The sequence below is a fragment of the Archocentrus centrarchus genome, chromosome 15, assembly GCF_007364275.1.
Source record: "Archocentrus centrarchus isolate MPI-CPG fArcCen1 chromosome 15, fArcCen1, whole genome shotgun sequence".
NCBI lineage: Eukaryota > Metazoa > Chordata > Actinopteri > Cichliformes > Cichlidae > Archocentrus > Archocentrus centrarchus.
Window position 1 is genome coordinate 3333545 of NC_044360.1, and position 25022 is coordinate 3358566.

Genomic DNA, 25022 nt, shown 5'->3' on the forward strand with positions numbered 1-25022 from the left:
CAAATATAGTCAAAGCCAAGATATGTTTAGCTTTTGTTCTGTGCTGTAGCTCATATTTCAGGGATGGTGGAGCCTCATGGTTTCCCAGACTGTTACACTCACTCCATGATGCTGATTTCCTGTTATTAAAACCACATGTTCACTGATGACACCTGGATTCATTTCTAAAGCCTGAACCTTTACAGGCATTACCCAGATATTTATCATTAGCTGTATTTTCAGATTCCAATCATATAAATGGTTCAGAAATTAAACACCTCAGAACAAAGCCTTGATTCTCCTGACAATGTCCCGAAGCTTTATGCTATCCAGACTGGCTTAATTTGTGACTTCATGCGCTGATATCTGTGTGTGTGTGTGTGTGTGTGTGTGTGTGTGTGTGTGTGTGTGTGTGTGTGTGTGTGTGTGTGTGTGTGTGTGTGTACAGACATGTCGACCAAGGTAGCAGTGGTTTCTGGCAGTAACAAAGGCATCGGTCTGGCCATCGTCCGAGCGCTCTGCAAGCAGTTCAAAGGAGACGTTTACCTCACCTCCAGAGATGTGTGGGTATCTCACCAGGACCGGGCTGATGTGAAGGCATTCACATGTGGCAGTCGTCAAAATTCAACAGGAATCAAACATTTTTATACAATTTAATTTTATTTATATAGCGCCAAATCACAACAAACAGTCGCCTCCAGGCGCTTTGTATTGTGGGTAAAGACCCTACAATAATACAGAGAAAACCCAACAGTCAAAACGACCCCCTATGAGCAGCACTTGGTGACAGTGGGAAGGAAAAACTCCCTTTAACAGGAAGAAACCTCCAGCAGAACCAGGCTCAGGGAGGGGCAGTCATCTGCTACTTCCATTTATAAACAGATCATCTAAATTAATTCTAATTGATACGACTCTGGTGATGATTTGTGGCTCCTGATTTCAGTTCGAAGAATCCTGAGCAGAAATGATCATCAGTCTTCAGCACCGCTGTCTCCCTGAAATCCTTGAAATGTTGGTTTCAAAGCTTTTGGGAAAATGTAATATTCATGAATGAATGAGCAACTGCCAGAGTTAAATGTAGGTATTAAGCAAAAGCACCAGAAGTCAGGGTGCAAAGCGGCAACAGGTCCTCTTCCCAGCCTTATCCCCCATTCTTTTCAAGCTGTAAATCACTACATGCCTGTCTCAGTCCGTCCTGCCTGTGACCAAAATGGCTCTAAACTGATTATAGATATGTTAAATACATATGTGTCCTGATCCCGGTACACACTATAGAAAGTTAAACAATGCAGAAACCCTTTACTTAAAATATGAAAAATAAAAATGTGTTTGTGGGACTTTAAGATCAAAAGGAAGACAGATCCAAAAATTGATAAGCACTGAAAGTAAAAGGAAATGAGACTTTTTTGGTCCTTTTGCAGCGGTCGTGGTGAGGAAGCAGTGAAGGCTCTGAACTCAGAGGGACTGAAACCCAAGTTCCACCAGCTGGACATCAACGACTTGAACAGCATCAAAACTGCTGCTGCCTACTTTAAAGAGAAGTACGGCGGAGTGGACATTCTCATCAATAATGCTGGAATAGCATTCAAAGGTAGAATTAGAAACATAACATGATGGATGTTCTGCTGGAACCACATAAACATCTGAAACTGCAGCAAAAATCAAAGTGGATGACACAACATGTTAACTCGTTCCTTTCAGCCTCAGACCCAACTCCATTTGGTGTCCAGGCAGAGGTCATCCTGAAGACAAACTTCCTTGCCACCAGAGACATGTCGACTCACTTCCTGCCACTCGTCAGAGCTGGAGGTACAGATGCAGAGCTTGATCCAGTCTGCTGCACAGCACACACTTTTAGAATTCACTTAAATGTATTAAACATCAAAAGTTGAAGCATTTTTTTAACAAAAGTATTTAGACTTCATGTGTTGCTTCAAGATGGGGTCAGGTGCATCCTGTTTGCTTTAATCAGTTGTCATTATGATTGACATGTGTCTATCAGGGCCCCACATAAACACCCTTATGTATTCAAGGTCCCACAAGTCACATTGCCTTTCAGGACAGAAATCAGGCCCTGATATGGGAGGCTTTTCTAAAACTGTGAGTGTTTCCTGGAGTTCAGTGACCTAGATGAAAAAAAAAAATGGAAGCTGTCTGGTTCTGTCTAAGCTGAGTAACCAAGCAAGAAGGGCCTTTTTGTCAGCAAGGCAACCTGTAACCTAAAAGTCCCTTTAACAGAAGTTCAGAAGTTTTCTGTGGAGCTAACTAACCAAAATACCAAGAAAAGCTCTTCACCAAGTACCATTTGTGCTGCATGGTGGAAGTAGCATCATGCAAGGGGTTTCTTCAGGGCAGTAGTGACAGGCAGTTAGCTTTCCATTCAATCTAACACAAGAAATGGGAAGTACTGCCCAAATCCAGGTCTGCAAAGCTAATGGAGACCAAAGTGGCGAATCCTCCTAACACCACAAACACTGAACAGCACTGAATGAAGGTTTCGGAGTACTTTAAGCATCTTTTGTGTGTGTGTTAGGTCGTGTGGTGAATGTCTCCAGCATGATTGGTGCCAGTGGGTTAAAACAATGCAGCCCAGAGCTCCAGCAGCGTTTCCGCAGCGAGGACATCACAGAGGACGAGCTGGTGGTACTGATGCAGCGATTTGTCAGTGAGGCCAAGAAAGGCGAACACATACAACGTGGCTGGCCTGACATGGCGTATGCAGTGTCTAAGATTGGAGTGACGGTACGACTGAAAAGTTTGTCTATGAGGTCTTAAAATGAGTAAAATTGAAGGACATGTCAGATATTTCACACTCATGACAACCTGCAAACCAACTGTTTCAAACCAGTGCCCAAAAGATTTATTAAAGTTTGAATGAAATGCTTCTTTGGTTCCACCTTCTTGGAGACTCTGATTATAAATGTGTGTTTGTTTGTGTTTTAAGGTGCTGTCCATGATTCACGCTCGTCGTCTGTCCAAGGAGAGACCGAATGACGGGGTAACTAATTAAAATATAAGAACTTAAAATCAAATTGCAAAAAAAACTGTCCCCATCTTGCTCAGGGTTCCCGTTTGTTGTAATAGATTAAACAGTGTGGTGTTATGTATTTTAAGTGTTTGTTTTATCTTTTGAAGTCTCATTTTCATCACTGATATGGATTTGTTTTTCTTTTTTGCAGGTCTTGGTGAATGCTTGCTGTCCAGGATGGGTGCGCACTGACATCGCTGCACCAGGTGCCCCAAAGTCACCAGACGAGGGCGCCATCACTCCGGTGTACCTGGCCCTGCTTCCTCCAGGAGCCGTCGAGCCTAATGGAAAATACGTCTCTGACAAGGAAGTTCAGCCATGGTGAAAGAGAGTTGAGTGTGTGATGACATATAAGAATAAATTTTTTTCATGCAAATTCTGTTTGATTTTTGTGTAAAATTGATATTATATTGATCTTCTCAGAAATAAATATGTGATATGTAAGGCATTCATATCATACATTATACAGTACCAACAAAAACCCATGTCACATAATCAAAACCAACATGTGTGCTTGTTTGTGTGTGTTTTGGGATTCAAATAATCAATGTAAAAATTTAGTTATACATTTGAATGCCTTTTAACATGTAAAAAATAAACTTGCTTTAGCTGGATATAGCTACATTTTTTTAAATCAAAGAAAATAAAATGCTTTTTATTAAGATTTTACTCTGATTTTCTGTTGTAATAATAAATAAAGCATGCACTGGCTCTTAATTTTAAGGGCTCCTGTATTTCCCTCTGGCTGAAATGCTGATGTGGATTGAAGCCTTTATAAAACTTATTTAGAAACAAAGTTTCCAAAGAATAACTGGAGAAGAGCAGAATTCGATGCAGGCTGTTTATTACATACGGGTTCAACAAAACCTAAAACCCAAAAACCTAACTCCCTCATTAGTCATTAGTGCAGGTCTCTCCTTGTTACAGGTCTGACAGAGCTGATCCATAATGTGGTCACATCTAACTTTGGATAATTGCCAAACAGTGAGCTTAAGGTCAGCATGGTAGCTGCTGTTATGGCATTTAACACTGAGATGGTTTTTGCAGCATCACTTAAACTTTTGTCATTTCACTAAGCTAAAAGTCATATTGTGGTGTAGAATAGGTCACACACACACACAGTACCCATGCTGTATGTGTTTTGCTTATCAGGGCAGTGGTAGGGCAGGACCACAAAGGAAGCTAAAGCATAAACATCCTGTCCTGGCAAAAACACAAACTTTGTTCTAAGCCTTATACTTTTTTATGTGAGTATGTGCTACAACTGCAGTCACATCCTTGAACTTTGACTCTCTTGCTGAACGTGTAGCTGCAGCAGAGAATTGTGGGTCCGAATGGGCAGAAAGGCTCGCTGGTTTTCATACTGCAGAATGCGACCAGACGCAATAAAACAGATCTGCTTCGATTGTGGAGACTCTTTTGTGTGCGATTTGACGGTTGACTCGAGGCTGGCGGCAGAAAACTGGATTAAGATTAAGGTGCCGTTTACACGAAGCCGCTTTCACTGGAAACGGTGTCGTTTTGATGCGTTTCAGCCTTTCGTTTACACGATGGCGTTTCAGAAACGATCCGCGTTTACACGAGGACATGTGAAACGATGAAAACGATGTAGTTCCCATGCCAGGCCACAAGTTGGCGTTGGTTTTCTCTTTGCAGTTTGTTTACGCAAGACGCGCATGCGTGGAGTGACACAGTAGGTAGTGCGGCAAATTGTTCATTACTTACAAAACGGCCAATGTGAGAGGTTTTGTGTGGACCGATGATGAGGTTGGATCGCTGCTGCACACAACGCTGAATTACAAAACGGTAAAAACACAGGAAAAGCATAAGAAGCACTCGTGAATCCGCGAGTACTGTTTATCAGTTTGCGCGTGCGCGAAAAACTGGCCGTCGCAACCATAGTGCGCATGTGCGAGTCGAGCGTTTTCAAATCACCCCGGTTTCAAGTGTTTACACGAAAACGCAAGCCGGTGCGTTTCTGAAACGCTCCACTCTGGACCCCGTTTCTGAAACACATCGTTTTCACTCTGTTTTCGTGTAAACAGAAGGGCGAAACGCATCAAAACGACACCGTTTCAAAATGAAAACGGTCTCGTGTAAACGGCACCTAAATCAGCTACAGCCTGGAATGTTGCTTTGCATGAGGGTAACTGGGCGTGGTCATTTTTTTGTACCATTCAACATATGGTGCTTAAACAGCAGGTTGGTACTTGCAGGTTGAACTAAAGAAGAGATATTACAAAATCCCAGCTTCTTAGACTGTGCAGATAAAACAAACACTGTTTTCAGATTCTCAGAAACGTTAGTGTAAACTTACACATCCTCCACAACCTGCACAGCTTGCTTCTGCACTGGCTGCTGGACCCACCCAAAAGTGTGTTTAAAAGTGAAATCCATCCATAGGTGGTGCAGTAGAGACAGGATAAAGCAATGTACAGAATATCATTGATGTACTTTTTAAGGAAAATTTAGTCATACTCCTTTAATATGGGCTAACTTAAAGCAGTGAAATAGAAACCTGCGGATGAGGTGTGCCATGACATTTTGCACTCTCTGCTCTATGCGACCTTTACTGCCAAAAGTATTTGTTCATCTGCTTTCACACACATATGAACTTGAGTTACAGTCTCTGCTCTAATTCATCCCAAAGGTGTTCGATCAGGCTGAGGTCAGGACTCTGTGCAGGCCAGTCAAGTTCTTCCACACCAAACTGGCTCATCCATGTCTTTATGGAGCTGCTTTGTGCTCTGGTGTGCAGTCATGTTGGAACAGGAGGGGACCATCCCCAAACTGTTCCTACAAAGTTGGGAGCATCAAAATGTCCCAAATGTCTTGGTCTGCTGAAGCATTAAGAGTTCCTTTCACTGGAACTAAGGGGCCGAGCCCAACTCCTGAAAAACACCCCAGCACCATAACCCCCCCCCTCCACCAAACTTTACACTTGCAGTCAGACAGGTACTGTTCTCCTGGCAACCACCAAACCCAGACTCATCTATCAGATTGCTAGATGGAGAAGTGTGATTCATCCCCCCCAGAGAACACATCTCCACTGCTCTAGAGTCCAGTGGCAGTGTGCTTTACACCACTGCATCCAACACTTCACAGTGAGCTTGGTGATGTAAGGCTTGGATGCAGCTGCCTTGCCATGAAAACCCATTCCACGAAGCTCTCTATGCAAAGTTGGTGACCTCTATGTGCCTCAGCACCTGCTGACCCTGCTCTGTGATTTTATGTGGCCTACCACTTTATGGCTGAGTTGCTGTCGTTCCCAATCGCTTCCACTTTGTTATAATCTCACTAACAGCTGACTGGAATATTTAGTAGCAAGAACATTCCCTGACTGAACTTGTTGCACAGGCATCATCCTATCACGGTACCACGCTGGAATTCACTGAGCTCCTGAGAGCGACCCATTCTTTCACAAATGTTTGTAGAAGCAGTCTGCATGCCTAGGTGGTTGGTTTATACACCTGTGGCCGTAAAAGTGACTGGAACACCTGAATCCAATGATTTGGATGGGTGAGTGAATCCTTACAGTATAGTGTATGTGAAAGTCATGAAGGGCACTAAAAACCACTTCAGTTTTCATCTCCCATAAGTTGCAGCTCTAATGCACACAGGTCTGAACCTGCCGGGATGAGGGAGCACAAAAAAACAATATAAAGGTAGAAAGTTGAATAATTCTTCAGTCATTTTCACTCAACAGAACTTTCCACATTGTGATTTGATGCTTTTGCAAAGGTTATAACAAAATATCTCAAAGACAATAACAGAAAACAAACCCTCTGACAGCATATGTGCACAGTTGGTGACTTAACAGATTGTAGCTACACTAAACAAAATCCCACGTGACAGCGAAAGGACATTCAACTGTACAGTTTTTACTGCATGCATAATTTCCTGGAATGAGAAAGATGATATTTATTTTTTCCATTAATGAATTTTCCTATTTAGGGCTCTCAAGAAAACATGATATAACAGCTTTCATTATGATTTTCATTCAGTGAAGCTGGAACTACTCAAAACGTTTCCTATTTAACTTGCTAAATTACTGTTAATTAAAAATAATTATAAAACACATGGCTATAGACACAATTCTACCCCATCAAACTCTTGTACAAGAGTTAAACCCATTATAAGCTGCCTGTGATGAAGACGTTAAGAAATGAGTGGCTTTGCTTACTTAGCTGTCTCCATAACACGGGATTTCAGTCAAAGATGGGATCCAAATGATGGAGGAGAATTTTGAAAATTTATTCAAAGATCTGTTTTCTATTTTTTTCAATTAAACTTTTTTTTTTTTTGGCTTCTTGAATAAGACCTCCTGCTTCTGGTCTAATGTCGTGAAATATTTTAATTTATTCAAATGCACCCAGAAAGAATGTTTTTAAAAAGGGCGGTCTTCCGGGTATGCGCGGTATTGCTGCGCAGAAAGAACCTGTCGTGCCAAAGTAGTTATCCCCGATATAATTTGTATCCCCGCCCTCGAGAGCGCGCAGAGGAGGCGGAGCCAGTTGCCATCCAAAGCAAGCTCTTACGTGGTTCTGTAAGCTACTTTTTCATAGTGTGTATTCGCTCCAATAAACCTAAAACGGTGAAAAACAAAAGTAAGTAAATTGAATGAATTTTAATACAAATTTCAGGACATTGCAGTGTACTACTAGTTTAAACTGCACTACACACACTGTGTTTCTCCGTCTGCCAACATCTGTGCCCCCCTGCTAGATAGTCACCGTGCCTGTGGTCATTTCTGGGGAAAATGTCGAGGTCGTAAACCAGTATAAATATCTGGGAACGACCCTTGACGATAAGCTGAACTTTGAAGCCCACGTAGATTTACTCTGCAAAAAGGCCCATCAGAGGATGCACTTTTATCGGAAGCTCCGTGGATTTTACATTCATAAAAATGTTTCACTTTTGTTTTATTGAGTCTGTTCTTACATTTAATCTTATCTGCTGGTTCGGATTTTTAAATGCTAAGAACAGGAATAAGCTGCTAGGAGTTGTAAAGGTGTGTAGAAAAACTGCTGGCACAGCCTTAATCAACCTCGCTGACTTACAAAAAGTGAGGTCAGTGAAAAAGGCCAGACTGATCCTAGCAGACCCACACCACCCACTGCACCAGGAGTTTAAGTTGCTTCCCTCTGGATGCAGATATCAGGTCCAAAGATGCAGGACAAATAGATTACGAGAATCTTTTTGTTCCATCAGCAATTAGGTTTTTAAATCATTTGTTGTGATTCTATGCATTTTTATGTATGTTTTACGGTATAAATTTAATTTTATCTTTGTTGTACTGCTGGCTGTGGAAATAATTGCCCCCTTGGGGATAATAAAGATCTTTGAATTCAATTGAATTGCTATAATGCACCCTTATTGTCCTACCATGACTGCTTTTAGTTGATGAATCAAGCAGAGTATGCCTAATAATCTGCGTGATTTTCAAAATGATTCCTTTGTCCTACCAAAAGCTAGAGGGGGATACACATTTTATCAGGCTGTGTGTCTCCCTCTGCCAAAATCTGTGCCCCCCTGCTATAATGCACCCTTATTGTCCTACCATGACTGCTTTTAGTTGATGAATCAAGCAGAGCACTCTTTTCATTGAGGGTTTAATTTTGCAAATCCCTAATACTTAAAACTATAGACCACAAATTAATCAGTATCTTTCTCAGTAACAGAGAGTGTCATAATTTTGCAAGCATGTTTTGGCTAACCTTTAGTGGGCCTTTTCAACTTTTTGCTAACATCCTAGGCCACGTGTTATTTTCCTCCTCAATTATGCAAATCAATGACGTTTTGTGTTAGACTTGACTTTTTGCAGCAACTGCGCGTTAGAGCTAGCGAAAACAATTTTTTTGTATCTTTTTCATCTAATAACCAACACTGTAAGAGGATGGAACCAGAAGAATACAAAAATTTGGTTTTGTATAAACTAAAAGGCGAGTACCCTTTGCTTCTCACGAAAAAGGAGAAATTCCTTCTCCGAAGAAAAGCTGCCCTCTACGACATTAAAGGTAATAATTTTTGTTTGTTTGTTTGTTGTTTATAGATTCAGTGTGACTTGTGTTTGCGGTGGTTGCAAAGGTTCTTACCAGTCTACTACAGAGCCATAAACTCTGTTTAAAATTAATATTTTGTAATATAATTGTATGTTTCGGGATTTTGCTTTACTGAATAAAACAATGTACAGTAATCCCTCACGTATCGCGGGTGTTACGTTCCAGGACCACGTGAAAAGCACAGTAGGCCGTATTTCATCTACCCCTTTCTCCCTCACGTCATCATCAAGTAGTCTTTAAAAATCCTTTTTTATTTTGTTCAACCAAATAAAATGAAAGTTGCTGAGATGCAGCAGCAGCAGCAGCACTGGTCACCATGGCAGTGGGTTTATGGCCTAAAACTGTGGTTGGAGTAAATGAAGAAGCCAGGCCGTCACCATCAGTGGGTGGAGGGCCTGCTGAAGAAGCAAGTGTCCAGGGAGGTAAAGTCCACTCCCTCCCTCTTTATCTCCTGCTTCTTTAATGGAGATAAAGTTTCTTTTTTTTTTTTGGACACAGTACGCATCCCAAACATGTGCGTGAGCCCCCTAACACTAGCACAATAATTATTGCTTCAGCACTCATCTGGGAGCGGGACTGTGAACAAATGCTACAAATAGTGGGAGAGAAGTGTTATTACCAAGAGGAGACTGTCAGGCAGAGAGAGAGAGAGAGGGACAGGAAGGAGACAACAAAAGGTGTGTGTCTGTGTGTGTGTGAGGACACCTACATTAAACATAGCATTCTCCTTATTAAAAAAAAGACATGAAAAAGCTCCGGCTGCTTCATTCTCCACTGGTTTTTGGATACTTCAAAGCTTTTAGTGAAGCTGTATATTGATGTTTTCTTTTTCTTGGTAGGATCCAGTGCTCTGTGTTCAGAACTGTTCAGTGCGCACCTGTGTACACACTCCTGTGTGTTATGTCTCATTATTGAAGAAATAAAAAAGTTGGCTATGACGCACCAAACACTCGTGCCCAGGAGTCTGTGTGCCTGTGAGTGCCAGAGGTGGCCCACATTAGGCCCAGATGTGTCTATCTGGAACAGCTTGGTAAAAAAATCAGCAGCTTAAAAACTACAAATATTTCTGTCTCGCTGCTGTGCAAGTTAAAAAAGAGTCCAAAGCTTGGCTTCTAGTAATGATTACATCAGTGAGTCAGCTTTATGTAACTAAAGTAGTATCCTGCAGGTCATCTCTGAAAGCTAAAATCAAATATTTTAAATGTTGATGGGCTGAAAAGTTAACTAGCAGTAGATCTGTTCAGGATTGTTTGCAACAATCCTGAAAAATCCTGTTCAGTTTATTTAGCTAGAAGTTTGCATCACAGCTTAACAGTCATCCCAGTGCTGATGGTGTGACCTGAGGAAGCAGTGAAGGCTCTGTCCTCAGAGGGGCTGAAGGCCTTGTTTCATCAACTGGACATCGACGACTTGAACAGCATCAAAACTGCTGCTGCCTACTTTAAAGAGAAGTACGGCGGAGTGGACATTCTCATCAATAATGCTGGAATAGCATTCAAAGGTAGAATTAGAACGATGCACACATGAAGTTAAGCTACAACACTACCACCAGTACTGACACCACCACTACTTCTTTTTATCCCATGTGAAACATAAAGCTGCCACTAGGACAAAAAAGTAGGTTCTGTGATTGTTGCAGTTTCTGTAGCAAAAGGTTGTTTATGTGGTTGTTAGCCCCTCACACAGTCATTTGTCTGGCTTCTTGTCTTTGACCAGTCTGACATGTTGTACACGTTTACAGCCGAGGGCCCCGGGGTCCTCAAAGCGTGCAGACCTGCCCACCATCACGAGGCAGGATGTCATTAATACCACTGTGGCTCCCGTTTAGACGCACTGGAAAAATCCTGGAAGTGAAATGAGCTCCAGCATCATCAATCTTTAATTAGGATTTAAAACATAAGCTGCTTTTACACCTGAGCAACAGGACAGGTCAGGACATTGTCCAAAGTTGTCCTTTCATGAACAGCAGAAAGGGCAACTTTGTCCTTTCCAGCAGGAAGTACAACCATCAACCATCATTTTGGCAGGTATCCTAAGCAAAGTGGGTGCAGGAGGCGGGACACAGGAGTCGCTGGCTGTGGATTCAGACTGTTTCACAATGGGACACACATGTAGACTTTGTACTGGGGAGCTGAAAGGTCAAAAACTGTTTAATGTCTAATCCAGCTTTCTGTGCTCTGTATTGTTTAACTTCCTAAATCTTGCCCCTGAAAAATATTAAATGAAATGAAAAATGCAAAACTGTCATAACTGATCAGCTCCAGAAAAAACAAACTATTTGCACTCTTGCAAATCTTCCCAAGCTACTTTTCCTTTCCCCCACTTTTAGTCTTTTTCTTTGTATGAGTGGTTATGAATGCAGTGGCGCAAAAAGGGGGTATGCACTATATGCAATGCATAGGGGCGCCGCACAAGAGGGGGGCGCCAAAACGATGTGGGAAAATATTTCTCTAGTTGCATTTTCTGTATTTAACAGCTGTGCATATGACATGATCAATAACAGAGGCGCGGCGCTGATTAGGCGCCCCTGCGCTCCTTCACCTCCCCTCCTCCTGTCCCATTTAAAGACAGTCGGTAAGTTATGTCATAGAAGTCTTGTATTTTATAAGTCCATGAATAAGTGATCTGCACACATGAACACAGTAAACGTTGAGAGGAGGCGGATGGCGCGTTGTGTGTGTGTGTGTGTGTGTGTGTGTGTGTGTGTGTGTGTGTGTGTGTGTGTAGTGTTCTAGCTAGTGGTTGATCCCAAGGCGCCGCGCCAGGCTGAGACGCTTCACTTTCGGAGCTCTGCTGTCTCTGCATTTAGCAAACAGGATTTATTTAAATCAGTAAAATAAATTTGAATGGCCAGAATACAGCAGCTTTTTTCCTCAACACATTAAATAAAATATAAAATTATATTATTCTTCAAAAATCACATTAGGAAAAATGAATATATTTCAAACTGAATTTCTGTGCTTCACAGTCGGAAAAACGCTGCATAAACTGCAGTGTGTCCAGTTTATCAGCAAATAGCGCAGCCGCAAACACAGCGCTGGAGACAAGTTATCACGCGGTCCAGTCCCCAAAGCTGCAGGGACACATTATGATGCTTCATGAGAAAAGTCGACTCTCAGCCACCTTTCATCCCGGAGCCCTGCTGAGGCTTTTCCTTCACTTTCTATGAATTGACAGATTTCCTCAGGCAGCTCATCGCACCTGTGTAATAAGGCGCGTCACCAAATTCAGAAGCTATTTACTCCAGAAAAGACTGAAACTGCCTCTTACAAAGTTCCCTGTCTGTGTTATGGTGTTTATGACGCGTTCTGTCTTCAGGACTTTGCTGCGCGGCGTTTCCTGCTGTGTGACGCAGTGATGCACTCTCAGCTCACCTGTGCAGGTCTCCTCTTCATCTTTTCCGTATCTGTCCCACCAATCCGCTCTTTCCCCGGAGCGCAAGTGAGGAAAAGAGACAGATGGTTTACCTCCGATGTCAGCGTTCAGGTCTTTTGCCTTCCACCTGTTTGGAAAATCCCTGTTTTCCACTTTTCGTTGGGTCATTTTTTGGGGAGTCAGGCAGCTTAAATGTCACTGTAAAAAGTGCTGACCGATGTTTTATCTGCTGATCACTGATCAACCGGCAATAGGGAAAACGGGTTAGCGCACAGTTCTTGGCCTGCCGGCAGCTGCTGCAGTGCGTGGAATTTGTAGTATAAGTGGTGGGAGCACATTTACCCGCGGGCTATTAATAATAGCTGAATGAAATCATCTTGCTGGCTGTATAAAATTAGATCGTGGGCCGGAAGTGGCCCGTAGACCTTGAGTCTGACACACGTGACATAGAGAAAAACTGCAGTACGGAAGTTAAAATGGGCAGATGAATTGTTAGTATGAAAAATTATTTATTATCCGATTACTTGATTAATTGATGGAATAATTGATACAATACTCGATTCTGAAAATAATCGATAGCTGTATTCAGAAAGCCATAGTCAAACATTAGTTTTCAGCACCAGTGGAGCTGTGAAAGGCCTTAAAATGACATGAACCTCGACAAATGTAACTACAGGTTCACAAAGACTGTGATTACGCTTTAGATGTGCTTTCTGGTTACATGTGTAGGACCCTTCACTCAATTAACAATCGGGAGCAGCTTTTAGCAGTTAGTATTAGCTTGCTAATTGGCATTACATCACAACTGTTGATAACATCACAGCTGTTATCAAGAAGGCTCAGCAGCGACTTCACTTCCTGAGGGTCCTCAGGAAGAACAACTTGGACTCAAACCTGCTGCTGACCTTCTACCGCTCATCCATTGAGAGCCTGCTGACGTACTGTATCACAGTATGGTACGGCAGCTGCACTGAGGCAGACAGGGTCAGGCTTCAGAGGGTACCCAGATAGCAAAACACTTCGGGGCGGATCCGCCTTCAAGTCAGCCGCTCCGCCCCACCCTTCTTGCTCTCCGGACTGGGCCCGCCCCACCTACTGACAGCGGATTATCAAAACGCGGCTCCGCCACGGCTCCACGGCGGAGCCCGTCAGCGAACTCGCGCCTTTCCCCACCCCCCTCTTTTTTTCTTTTTCAAAAGTCAAGGACTGCTGTCATAAGGAGCGCAGGAGCAGAGCTTCTCTAAGGTAAGAACTGTAAGCTGTTCTGTTAAATATTCTTCATTCATGGCTTTACCTGTACAGTAAAGTTATCCTGGTAGGAGATAATTAAGGTTTTATTTATTTTTTATTCAGAAATGTGAGATTGTGGCAGCGGAGTTAGCTTATAGCACATTAGCTACTGGCCTATTAGCTAACACAGCGGGAAGCTGTGAGGTTAAAAGAAAAAAAAAAGCTCCTCCGGGATTTATTTCGGTGGGGAAGGCGATGTGATTTGGTTAACTGTCCAGGTAGCTGATGTTACAGCAGACTGAGCACATGAAGGATTTCATTGAGCCTCTCCAGGACTGACTGCAGGTAAAGTTAAGCTAACACAGCCTATTCTCCAAATTTAATCTGAGAGCATCCATCAGGTTAAAGTGGGTCTCACGATTTCAGGTGTTGCTGTAAAGTATTTAATAAGCTTTAGAAATGGATTTAGTTATGTCTCTGCTAAGACTTTTTGATTCAAATTTAATTCTTTTTTTCTTATCCTTGAAAATGCTTCCATTTTAAAATTGTCCTTTCAAGGATTGAAAAGTGCTTGATTTTGGGGCACAGTGCTTGAAACTGCTTAAAACTGTAACTGCCTTAAAAAATATCTGAATAGTTAACTTATGAGATGGAAACGAACCTGCACGTCTGCATATGAGCATCTCCCCAGAAGACAGTCTGTGAGAGAGTGAGCGGACCTTTAGGAGGTCACATTTTTTTAACCGGCCAGAGTGGGGCTTTAATTATTGTTGGCTGGTTGGCTAGAAAACCGCAAATTCCAGTAATGGATAAGATCAGTATGGAATTATAATTAAGTCAGAAGAAAACAATCCTTGCAAATTCCCCAAGCGTAGGTATTCACTTCTCGCGAGTAAATTCAACAACTCCTGTGCGTTGAAAGTGTATGAACCCTATTTATTGTCTTTGCTTGACCTTAAACTTTTCCACAATGCATATTTGGACTCTGACTTACTGAAAGTCCCTATTGATACAATTAAAATACTTTAAATTACCAAAGTTTAATATCCAACATGCCACAAAAAGAAAGATTTTCTGTAGTTTCATCATTATAATCATTAATTTTATTTATGTCTTCTGTTACAGATCAATTCAGCCTGCCTTCCCCCCTCCACCTTGTCTGCTACCTCACTGAAGTAAGCCAAAATTCAATCTTAGAGTTCATTTAGACACTTTTTCTAAAACTGCAAATAATTTCTGCCAGAAATATTATGTGTGTGTTACAAGGGGAGGGAAACCTGAGCTTGTAATATGCTATCAGAAATCTTGCACACGCACATCTGTACTTAAAAAGCAACTGTAATGGACGTTAAGCTTTGACTGTTATAATATATTCTTCATTTAAAAAAATAGCTGTTATTGCCAGTATAAGTGGCTATAACAGCTTCTTCTCTATTATAATGTGTAAGTTCTGTCATTTCAATGTTTTGTCCTGTGGTCTAGGTTGAGGCTTGTTTGCCTGCTTTAAAATCCTGTCTGGTCTCAGAATAATAACAAAAATGTGTTTCTAAAATTTTTATTTTTAGATAAAATGAATAGAAAGACTCTACCTGTCTCCAACTCCACCTTAAGAAGGAGGGCCCGTGTAGACAAATGCGGGATGACGCCACAAATTTAATTGACTTTCAGATGACAACAGAGAGGAACCTTGACCATGGACACATCAGTGAAGAGCATTTTCATGAAAGTCACACTGGAACTGATAATCCACACTGTCTAGACACTGAAACCGGTGCTGGTTTTAGTGAGCAAGATGGCATGGAGATAGATCTAGGCCTGTCTGAGGATTTTGAGGATGCTGCTTGTGATGTTCAGACTCAGACATCTGAGTCTGATCATTTTGATGATGAACTCCAAGACTCGGTTTCACTCTCTGACAGTTTATCCCACTGGGCCATACAATTTCGTATTTCCTTGGTCGCTTTGACAGCATTATTGGCCATACTTCGCATTTACCATTCTGATATTCCAAAGGATGCTAGGACACTCCTCAGAACTGAGACAGAATACTCAATTCTTGAAAGGGCTGGAGGACATTACCACTATTTTGGCATTTTGGCTTCTCTTAGAAATACATTGTTAAAGTTCAAACACACGTTAGCAGACAGTTTCACTTTGAAGTTACAAATCAACATAGATGGACTTCCTTTGTTCAAGAGTTCTTGTCTGCAGTTGTGGCCCATCCTTGGTCTACTATTAAGTGTTCCCATGAAGGAACCTGTAGTTATAGGTTTGTTCTGTGGACCAAAGAAACCAAGTTCAGCAAAAGACTTCCTTGAAGACTTTGTTACAGAGTTACAACAGCTTGAAAATGGTTTTGATTTAGAAGGTAAACAGTTAAATCTCAAGCTGCATACAGTCATCTGTGACACACCAGCCAGGTCCTTTATTAAAAACACAAAGAACCACAATGCCTACCATGGATGTGACAAATGTGTGCAGCCTGGAAACTATATTAACAGACGCATGACATACCCATGTGCAGACTATGCCCTATGGACAGATGAATCATTCACAAACATGGCCGATGAGAGTCATCATCATGAAGGACCACATCCATTTATTGGCAGTAGTGTGGGTATGGTTTCACAGTCCCCTCTAGATTACATGCATTTAGTTTGTTTAGGAGTTGTTAGAAGAATGCTACACATCTGGCTCAGGGGTCCTCTGAATTTTTGATTGCCTACGAGCATAGTGGAAAGAATGTCAGCAAAACTGTTAGAAATGCGTTCCTTTATTCCTGTAGAGTTTGCACGGAAGCCCAGATCTCTGAGGGAATTGGATCGTTGGAAGGCCACAGAATTTAGACAGTTTCTCCTGTACACAGGACCTGTAATGCTAGGCACATTTCTGGATCAAAATATGTACTATAATTTCATGCTACTCTTCTCTGGTGTTGCTATTTTAGTTAGTCCTAGACTGTCCTGCCACACACAGTATGCCCGTACTTTGCTGAAATGTTTTGTTAGTCACTTTGGTGAAATATATGGAAAAGATCAAATTGTTTATAATGTACATGGTTTGGTCCATCTAGCAGGTGATGTGCAACTACATGGTTGTCTGGACTCATTTTCAGCATTTGCTTATGAAAATTATCTGCATAAGCTTAAAAAGCTCATCAGGAAACCAGAGTTCCCCCTTGCCCAAATAATCCGTCGATTGTCTGAAATTAGAATTATGGAAGCTCCTTTAAGTTGTACCTCTTTTAAAAAGCCACATTATGTTGGACCAATTATAGGTGGACTGTCAGTGAAAGCACAGTATGGTGAAATGACCTGTGATAAGTGGACTGTTAAAGTTTCAACTGGGGATAATGTTTTTGTTATTGGAAATGATATTTGTTGTATACATAACATTGTAGAGTGCAGTGATGGAGTCTATGTGGTATACAAGGAATTCTCAGATAAATCTTTGTTCTTTGATTATCCATTTAACTCTGACTATCTGAATATTTATAAAATTTCACAAACATCAGATTCATTCAAGTGTGTTCAAGTGTCAGAGCTTGTTGTAAAATGTACTGTTTTGCCTCATAGAGATGGTTTTGTGGCCATACCAATGTTCCATGCCTTTTAGGGACACATCAGATTTTTCTCTGTACCTGTCTATTGTCCTTGCTGGCAGTATAACTTAATAGCTATTAAGGCTGTTTTTTTCTAACAGGCATTTAAAATGTCGAGGATGATACCATTTTGTTATATTATTTTCTAAGCAAAGCAATTGTGGTAGTGTTGCTGGTTGCAGCTCTTTTTTTTGTTATTTGTTGTTGTTTGATTTCTTTTTCCACTTCAAGATGTTCCATTTGGTCGAGTTCCAGAGCAACAAAGCAGTAGCAGTAGTACCAGAAAACTGGTGCTGTGATGGTGCTACCTACTGGCCCAACTATAGAAATGATGAAAGAGTGGATAAGGCAGTAAAAAATGTAGAGGAACCAGGACCAGACTGGAAGACATACGATATCAGAATTATCAAATCATGTGGTATGCAATTTCTAATACACCTCTGCCTATTTTAATTAAATACTGAAATATATTTGCTATTATATTTTATGTGTTTAAAGACAACTGTGTTATCTGTTGTAAACTCAAGTTTGTAATTTGTAGATCAGTACTTTGAGGCACGACAGCTTCTGAAGAAATCGCTTACATGCAGCACATCAGACCTTCAGTCAGAAGAGGAAGAGGAGGAAATACGACCAAAAAGGAAGCCAAAGGCAATGTTAGTATATACATTTTTTTTTTCTTTCTAGATTTGCTTTTTTTGGTCATCATTATTCAAAACACAGGCAGCACAGTAGTGTGGTGGTTAGCACTAACATAACAGAATAACATCTAGAAGGCCTGGGTTTGATTCCCCCTTGGCCAGGGCCTCTCTCTCTCTCTCTCTCTCTCCCTCTCTCTCCCTCTCTCTGTGTGGAGTTTGCATGTTCTCTCCGTGTCTGTGTGGGTTTCCTCCCACAGTCCAAAGGCATGCACTTACTGGGGTTAGGTTCATTAGTCACTCTAAATTGCCCATAGGTGTGAATGGCTGTCTGTCTCTCTGTGTTGGCCCTATGACAGGCTGGTGACCTGTACAGGGTGTACCCTGTGACAGGTCACCCTATGACAGCTGGGATAGGCTCCAGCCCCCCCCATGACCCTGAACAGGATAAGCAGAAGAGAATGGATGGTATTCAAATCACAGAATTCGAAAGCAATTAGAGTAGTGTACAGCTTGAGTAAAGTAAAAAAATACATGTTTTAATAATGACAAATGAAGTATTAAGTATTTTTATTTTTCTATTCTGCTTGACAGTCATTTCTTTGGGGACTCTGACAGTGACACAGAAGAAGTTTACCTGAAAAGGAAAGCCAGAGCTGCAGTAAGACGCCCACTACAACCACCTGCTCCAGTTATCCAACCACCACCTTTCACTGGAGCTAGCATCCACACAATTGCTTCTTCTGCAAAAACTCCATCACCACCACTGCTTGCCCAGATGGAAAATAGACCAAGAGATGAGCCAACTCCTTCTTCAAGCCATGTCTACAGGCCTACTTGGAAAGGGGGACGGTATGGCTCAGACACAATTACCTGCTCTGGTAAGCAATCTCTTAAACAGCTAGTATTCACCTTTCAATGACTGATAATTACATCACAAATTCAGTTATTCTCAGTGTAACATCCAAGTGAAAATAAACTCATCGAATGCAACAATGCATTTCTTCCTGAATGTACACTGATTTTTCCAAAAGTGTATACAGTAAAGCTTGAATAATCGGTATATTGTATTCTTTGTAAATATGAATACTACACTATAGCCATTTGCCATGTAATCCAGTTATTGGAAAAGATTACAGCAAATTTGTCTCATTTCTTCTTCCAACAGCTGCAGAAGTTCAAATATTGAGCTTACTGGAGTACATTAAACACCAACAAGACCAATTAACCACCAAAGTAAACTATCTGACCAACAAGCTGAACTCAACTGTCCAAGAAAGAGAAATACCTGACCCTGTACAGTTTCCACTACAATCAGTGGAGGAAGTGGAGAATTTTGAGAAATGGCTCAAAGATCCTGCTAACTCTCACCTGAAGCAGAGTGTGGTGAGTTTTCATCTGATTACCATTCTACTTGACATTCAACACAAAGAAATCCCACTTTTGTCACTGTCATGGTTTTGTATAATACGAATGATGCTGTTTATAATGAAAAGCTGAATGTTAAATATTACGAACAGCCAGATCCAGGTTTTTACAGTCCGGATAAGATGTGGTTATTTGCCAATACCCGTGTTCAATTGATAATCTGTATCTCTCACTGAAAGACTGGAAATGCTTCTTTGTGAATAAGGAAATGTTCCACTTAACTCAAATGGCATTCCTAACTTTTTAAAATGAAATGTGAGAAATACGTGTAAATAAATTTACAAAGTATGTTTGCATTTATGTGTGTTGGCTGTGCAGCTGAAGTGAATTTATATTTAATCACACTGACAACAATCAGTTATGTTTAATAAAAGTATTAAACTGTTTTATGTGCACTGGTAAAATTAATTAAAGCACCTGTCATAAAAGTGAGGAAGACCATCCAGCAGCACAAAGTGCTTTTATGCAGACTCTGTACTTTCATATTACCATTTTGACCAGGGATAAGTAGTAAGAATTGCAAAATGAATAGCCCTTTCAGGAAAAATGTAAAATTATTATTTTTTAATTTTTCTATATACCCACATTTGAGCTGGCACACGGGACCTTTTTGATAACTCAAATACAAATGAAGCTGTCTTTTGTTGTTGTGTTTAATTGCCTGCAACTTATTTTTTGTGAAATGTGTTTAAACATTTCCCATTATTTCCTCTCCATTTTTAGATTTCTTCACTGGCAGCCATCGGGGGGCATGATGCAAGAAGTATCACATGGAACATTCTTTCCCGCATGTTCCACAGTGACATTGGACAGAAGATAAATTGGACAGGGGCCAATGGAAAGGGAGGTTTCTCCCAGATGGCATCAAAAACAGTACTCTTGGGTAAGTAATTGTAATAGATTTTGCAAATGATTTGATTGTCATGGTTTAATGAAGCACAAATCTTTTAACTCTGAGAGTTGTATTGTATCATTTCATTGATAATGCCAGTTATGGGCTTTGGAGGACAGTTTTCAGGTGTACCTTTATTCCACTCACTGATCACAGCACTCTTTCAAATGAAAAACTCCCCTTTGAGATCTGTGATGTTCCTCTGTGGTACATAGTTGGATACCCGGACATGACTGCATTGATTGGCAATAACTGATGCTGTTAAATATTAAAGATGAGTTGTAAATTTTTGGAATTTTTTCCCCACTATGTCCAAAGCTTACAATCAACATGCTACACTTGCTGGCCACTTTATTAGGTACATGATGCCAGCACTAGGTTGAGCCCCCTTTTGCCTTCTGAACTGCCTTAATTCTTCATGGTATAGATTCAACAAGCTGCTGGAAAGATTTCAAAGCTTTCATATAACATATACCTTGTGTGTATAGATGCAGTAAGAAAGACCCACGTGTCCCGTGCTGCCACAGAAGAGGAGATTCGGAAACATGCCATACGATGGTTCAATCTGGCAGCAGACAGAGGAAGAAGGCGGCGTCCTCCTGTTACCATCCCGAATCAATGCTGAGGACTTCAGTTTGTTATTGTTACTGTTATTGTTCCAAAAATGGTTATCTTTCAGTTATTTGTCTGTTAATGTTTTAATGAAGTACAGTAATGAATCAATGCATCACCTGCTTAATTAATTTGTGATAGTATTTCCTTTCTTTGCCATTTTACTTTTTCCTTTACTGCATTTTGTTAAAGAATAAAGAAGTGTTAAAGGATTTATAGTAAATAAACAGTATTCTTGATACATTTATGATCCCATTATTTTTGTAATACTCATATGCTCATCTTGTTATTCAAATGGAAAATTAGGCTTTAGATAAGGATGCCGTAATTGTTAAAGATTTTTCATTTTCCCTAAAATCAGTCTTCATGTCCAAATAGATATTTTAGCTTTAACTGTAGCTAGCATGGCTACAGCAATTTTTAATAAGGGATCCTGAAAATATTCTGGCCAAAATAAGCTGTTATATGAACGGATTCAAAACGGATCCGTGTCGGATCAGTTTTTCCACAGACGGCTCCGTAAAGGATCCGTTTTGGATAACCTGAAACGTGGACAGGTCCGATTTGTATCCGGTCCTGATCTGTTCCTCAACCGTGATCCTGATCCGTTACTGATCCGTCCCGCTGTGCAAGTGGACTCCGATACGGACCAGTTTTGCGGGTCCGTTACGGAGTCAGTGGCACATCCGGGGCGGATCGGGGGCGGAGTCATTTTGCTATCTGGGTAGTCAAGACAGCACAAAGAATCGTTGGCTGCCCTCTCCCCTCCCTGATGGACATCTACACCTCCCGCTGCATCAGCAGAGCCAGGAACATCATCAAGGACAGCTCACACCCTGGCTTTGACCTGTTTGACCTGCTGCCCTCTGGCAGGCGCTACAGGTGCATCAAAGCCAGAACAAACAGACTCAAGAACAGTTTCTTCGCCAGAGCAATCACCACCCTGAACTCACACACTCACCCACTGTAACTGCAATATTATATTATTCATACTGAACAATATCTGACATTCCTATATTGTGTAATATCCAGTATTCATTCACTAGTGCAATATTCATTCACCAAGTGCAATATTCATCATCTTCATTATTATATGTATACACATATTTACTTTTCTTACAATGTACAGATGCACCAATGTATGTATATATTTTTTTGTATATTTTACACATTGTTTATTTCTGTATATCTCTTGATTATATTGATCATACTAGATTATAATATTTTTATTTTAGAGAGTTTGATTTTCTGTTACATGGCACTGAACAGGAGTGGCCCTCCAATCTCATTGTACATCCTGTATAATGACAATAAAGGCATTCTATTCTATTCTATTACCACCCCCGCCCCTGAGGAGGGGGGGCTAAAAATGTGTCCGCATACACCTCAGAAAATATATAGCTGCGCCCCTGTATGAATGTCCTAATTTTTAGCGCCAAATCATATTTGGAGGAAAGGGTGGAGTTTTAAGTTATTTAGCAAGCTTAGTTAGGAGAGTGCAACTGTAGACTGTATGGGTGTGATCTAAAAGGCACCAACAGCACAAACATGGTTGAGAGGTCCACTTCAGGGACTCCAGTTAGCTGAGGTGAAGCCTAGCAGGCAGCTAGCACATCTGTCAGGCCTCAGATTCCCCCTGTCATTGTGAAGGGATGAAGGAGAGGTTGGGATTTTAACATGGGACTCTAAGGGGATTGACTTGCTTTTAGAGGCATCCACAAGTGGCCATTAGAGGAGCTGCAGGTTTTTACACTTCAGCACTGGTTTTCATTTTTCAGCCCGGGAGGCTGCAGCTTCATTGTCACGTCACTTCCATCAGGCGAGGTCCAGAAAGGCCTGGGGTTGCTGTGCATGTGTGGAAACAGCTATACAATAATATAACCTGCCCCAGATTTTACCAGTTCTAATAGTAGTACTATAAGGAATGTTATGGTGCATTTGGAAGTGAATCATTTCTCTGAATATCAAACATTTGAAAACATTCTGAAAATTGTCCTAAACTCTAAATTATTATTATTATTATTTTTTTAAACCTTTATTTTACCAGGTAAAAATGTTTGAGAACTAGTTCTCATTTACAAACATGACCTGTTTGTAAATGATGATAAAAACTAATGATAAAAAAAGGGTTTCTGATAAAACGACTGCTTACGGATGCTATCAGTGACACAACATGTGAACTTTCTTTCTTTCTTCAGTGGCAGACACAACTCCCATTTGCTGTCCGGGCGGAGGTGATACTCAAGACAAACTTCTTCGCCACCAGAGACATGTTGACTCACTTCCTGCCGATGGTTAAAGCTGGAGGTACGGACACAGAGCTGAATCCGATCTGCCGGTCCAGTCTGTCCCTGCTGTCTACTTTAACAGCCGTTATTGTTGGCGTTTATAAGAGCTCGTTCTGGTCAGCGTTTCAATTTCAAGAGTTGGCCTTGATTCAGACTAATAATGACTGTGGATGCTCTGAAACGTGTGATCTTATCACAGCTGTCGGCCCATCGTAAACATTTTATCTATAATTGGAAAATGACATCAAATTGCTGCTTCTCTTTTTCGCCCTCAGAGTAACAATTCGCTGAAAGCAAAGCACGACACCACACAGTCGACTCACATCTAATCTTTCCTTTAAGGTGACAGGCTCGTTTGACGTGCTGTGAGAGGTGCACATGAAGATGTTTCGGGTCCCTCTGTGTGTGTGTTTCACGTCGCGTGGTGAACATTTCCAGCTTCATCAGCCCACGTACGTTGAACAAGTGCAGCCCGGACCTCCAGCAGCGAGGACCTCACAGAGGACGAGCTGGTGGGACTGATGCAGCGGTTTGTCGATGAAGCCAAGAAAGGCGAACACAAGCAAGGCGGCTTTCCTGATGCGGCGTATGGAATGTCTAAAGTCGGGCTGACGGTACGACTGACTTATTAACATGTAAAGCAGCTGCTCTAAACCAGGGCCCTACAGACCGACTGACATATTTCTTTGTGTTTATAGAGGCTGTGATCATAAATGTGTTTGTCTGTGTGTGTTTTCAGGCCCTGACAATGATTCATGCTCGCTGTGTGTCCAAAGAGAGGCCGAACGATGGGGTAATTAATCTATAACAACTTTAAAGCTGCCAATAAAAACATCTTGTACCTTCCACTTTAGCTGGGAGAGAAAACAGAGTAGAACGCGTTAAAGTAGTTAATGTTATACTTTTTATTTTGTGTATTATTTTCACTCTTTTAACAGATCTTGGTGAATGCTTGCTGTCCAGGGTGGGTGCACACTGGCATGACTGATGCGAAAGCCCCCAAGTCACCAGACGAGGGCGCTGTGACTCCAGTCTACCTGGCCCTGCTGCCGCCCGGAGTCACAGAACCTCATGGAAAATTTGTCTCGGATAAGGAAGTTCAGCCGTGGTGATGAGTGTGTGATTATCTGAGTTTCCACCCAGGTGCTGATTTGCTAAACTAAATGTCAAAGATCCAGATGCAGTTTGAATTTTTCTCCTGAAAATAAAATCTATTTGTTATCTGAAAAGTTGAGTCAAGCATGAAGAAAGCTGGGAGAACATTTAAAGCATTAAATGAAACATGACCTGAATAAACCTGACACACATACAGCAACCTGCAGGTGCCCTTTTCATGATAATATTGCATTTGTAACATTTTAAGTGTCTCTGTGTGCGAGTGCAATCTGCTGGATTATAACATATACAGTAATTATGCTCGTATATGTGTAAGTACTGGGTAGTATTTTGCAGTTGCAGCAATTTGCCTGTGGAAGAATATATATTTTATATTTTTCACATGCATAAAAGTACATTACGTGCTTTATGTGTATGAAATATGAATCGCCTGAAAAAACAAATAAACAGTTCGTGCTCGTTCATGAACAGGTTATGAATAAAAATAGTCAAAGGACATTTCAGAAACATGAAATTTGTTCCAATTGCATGAAAAAAATAAAAACAAAGATTTTTCTAGAGGTACAAAAATGGGAAACAGAAAAAGTTCAAATTAATGGCATTTATTATTAGCTGAGGATAAAAAGAATTTGGTTATTCAGGTGTGTCTATGACGTTAAAAGCAGACTTGCTGGCGGAGGTCTGAGAAGAAGTGATGAAGCACGTTTGTTCCTCCTCTGAGCCATACAAGCTGCAGGCCGGTGGGATTATGATGCCAATATAATATTGCTGTG

At 41.1% G+C, this 25022-nt stretch overlaps 1 protein-coding gene and 1 pseudogene across 1 annotated transcript; both read left to right on the plus strand.

Moving 5' to 3' along the window:
• Positions 1 to 429: 429 nt before the first annotated feature.
• On the plus strand, positions 430 to 3332 carry LOC115793176 (carbonyl reductase [NADPH] 1-like). Its single transcript, XM_030748026.1, has 6 exons — positions 430 to 542; positions 1401 to 1570; positions 1681 to 1788; positions 2513 to 2721; positions 2924 to 2977; positions 3159 to 3332. Exons 1-6 carry the CDS (start codon positions 430 to 432, stop codon positions 3330 to 3332), a joined length of 828 nt encoding a protein of 275 aa, XP_030603886.1.
• Positions 3333 to 9385: 6053 nt separating this feature from the next.
• On the plus strand, positions 9386 to 24368 carry LOC115793564 (carbonyl reductase [NADPH] 1-like; annotated as a pseudogene).
• The last annotated feature ends 654 nt before the right edge of the window (positions 24369 to 25022 follow it).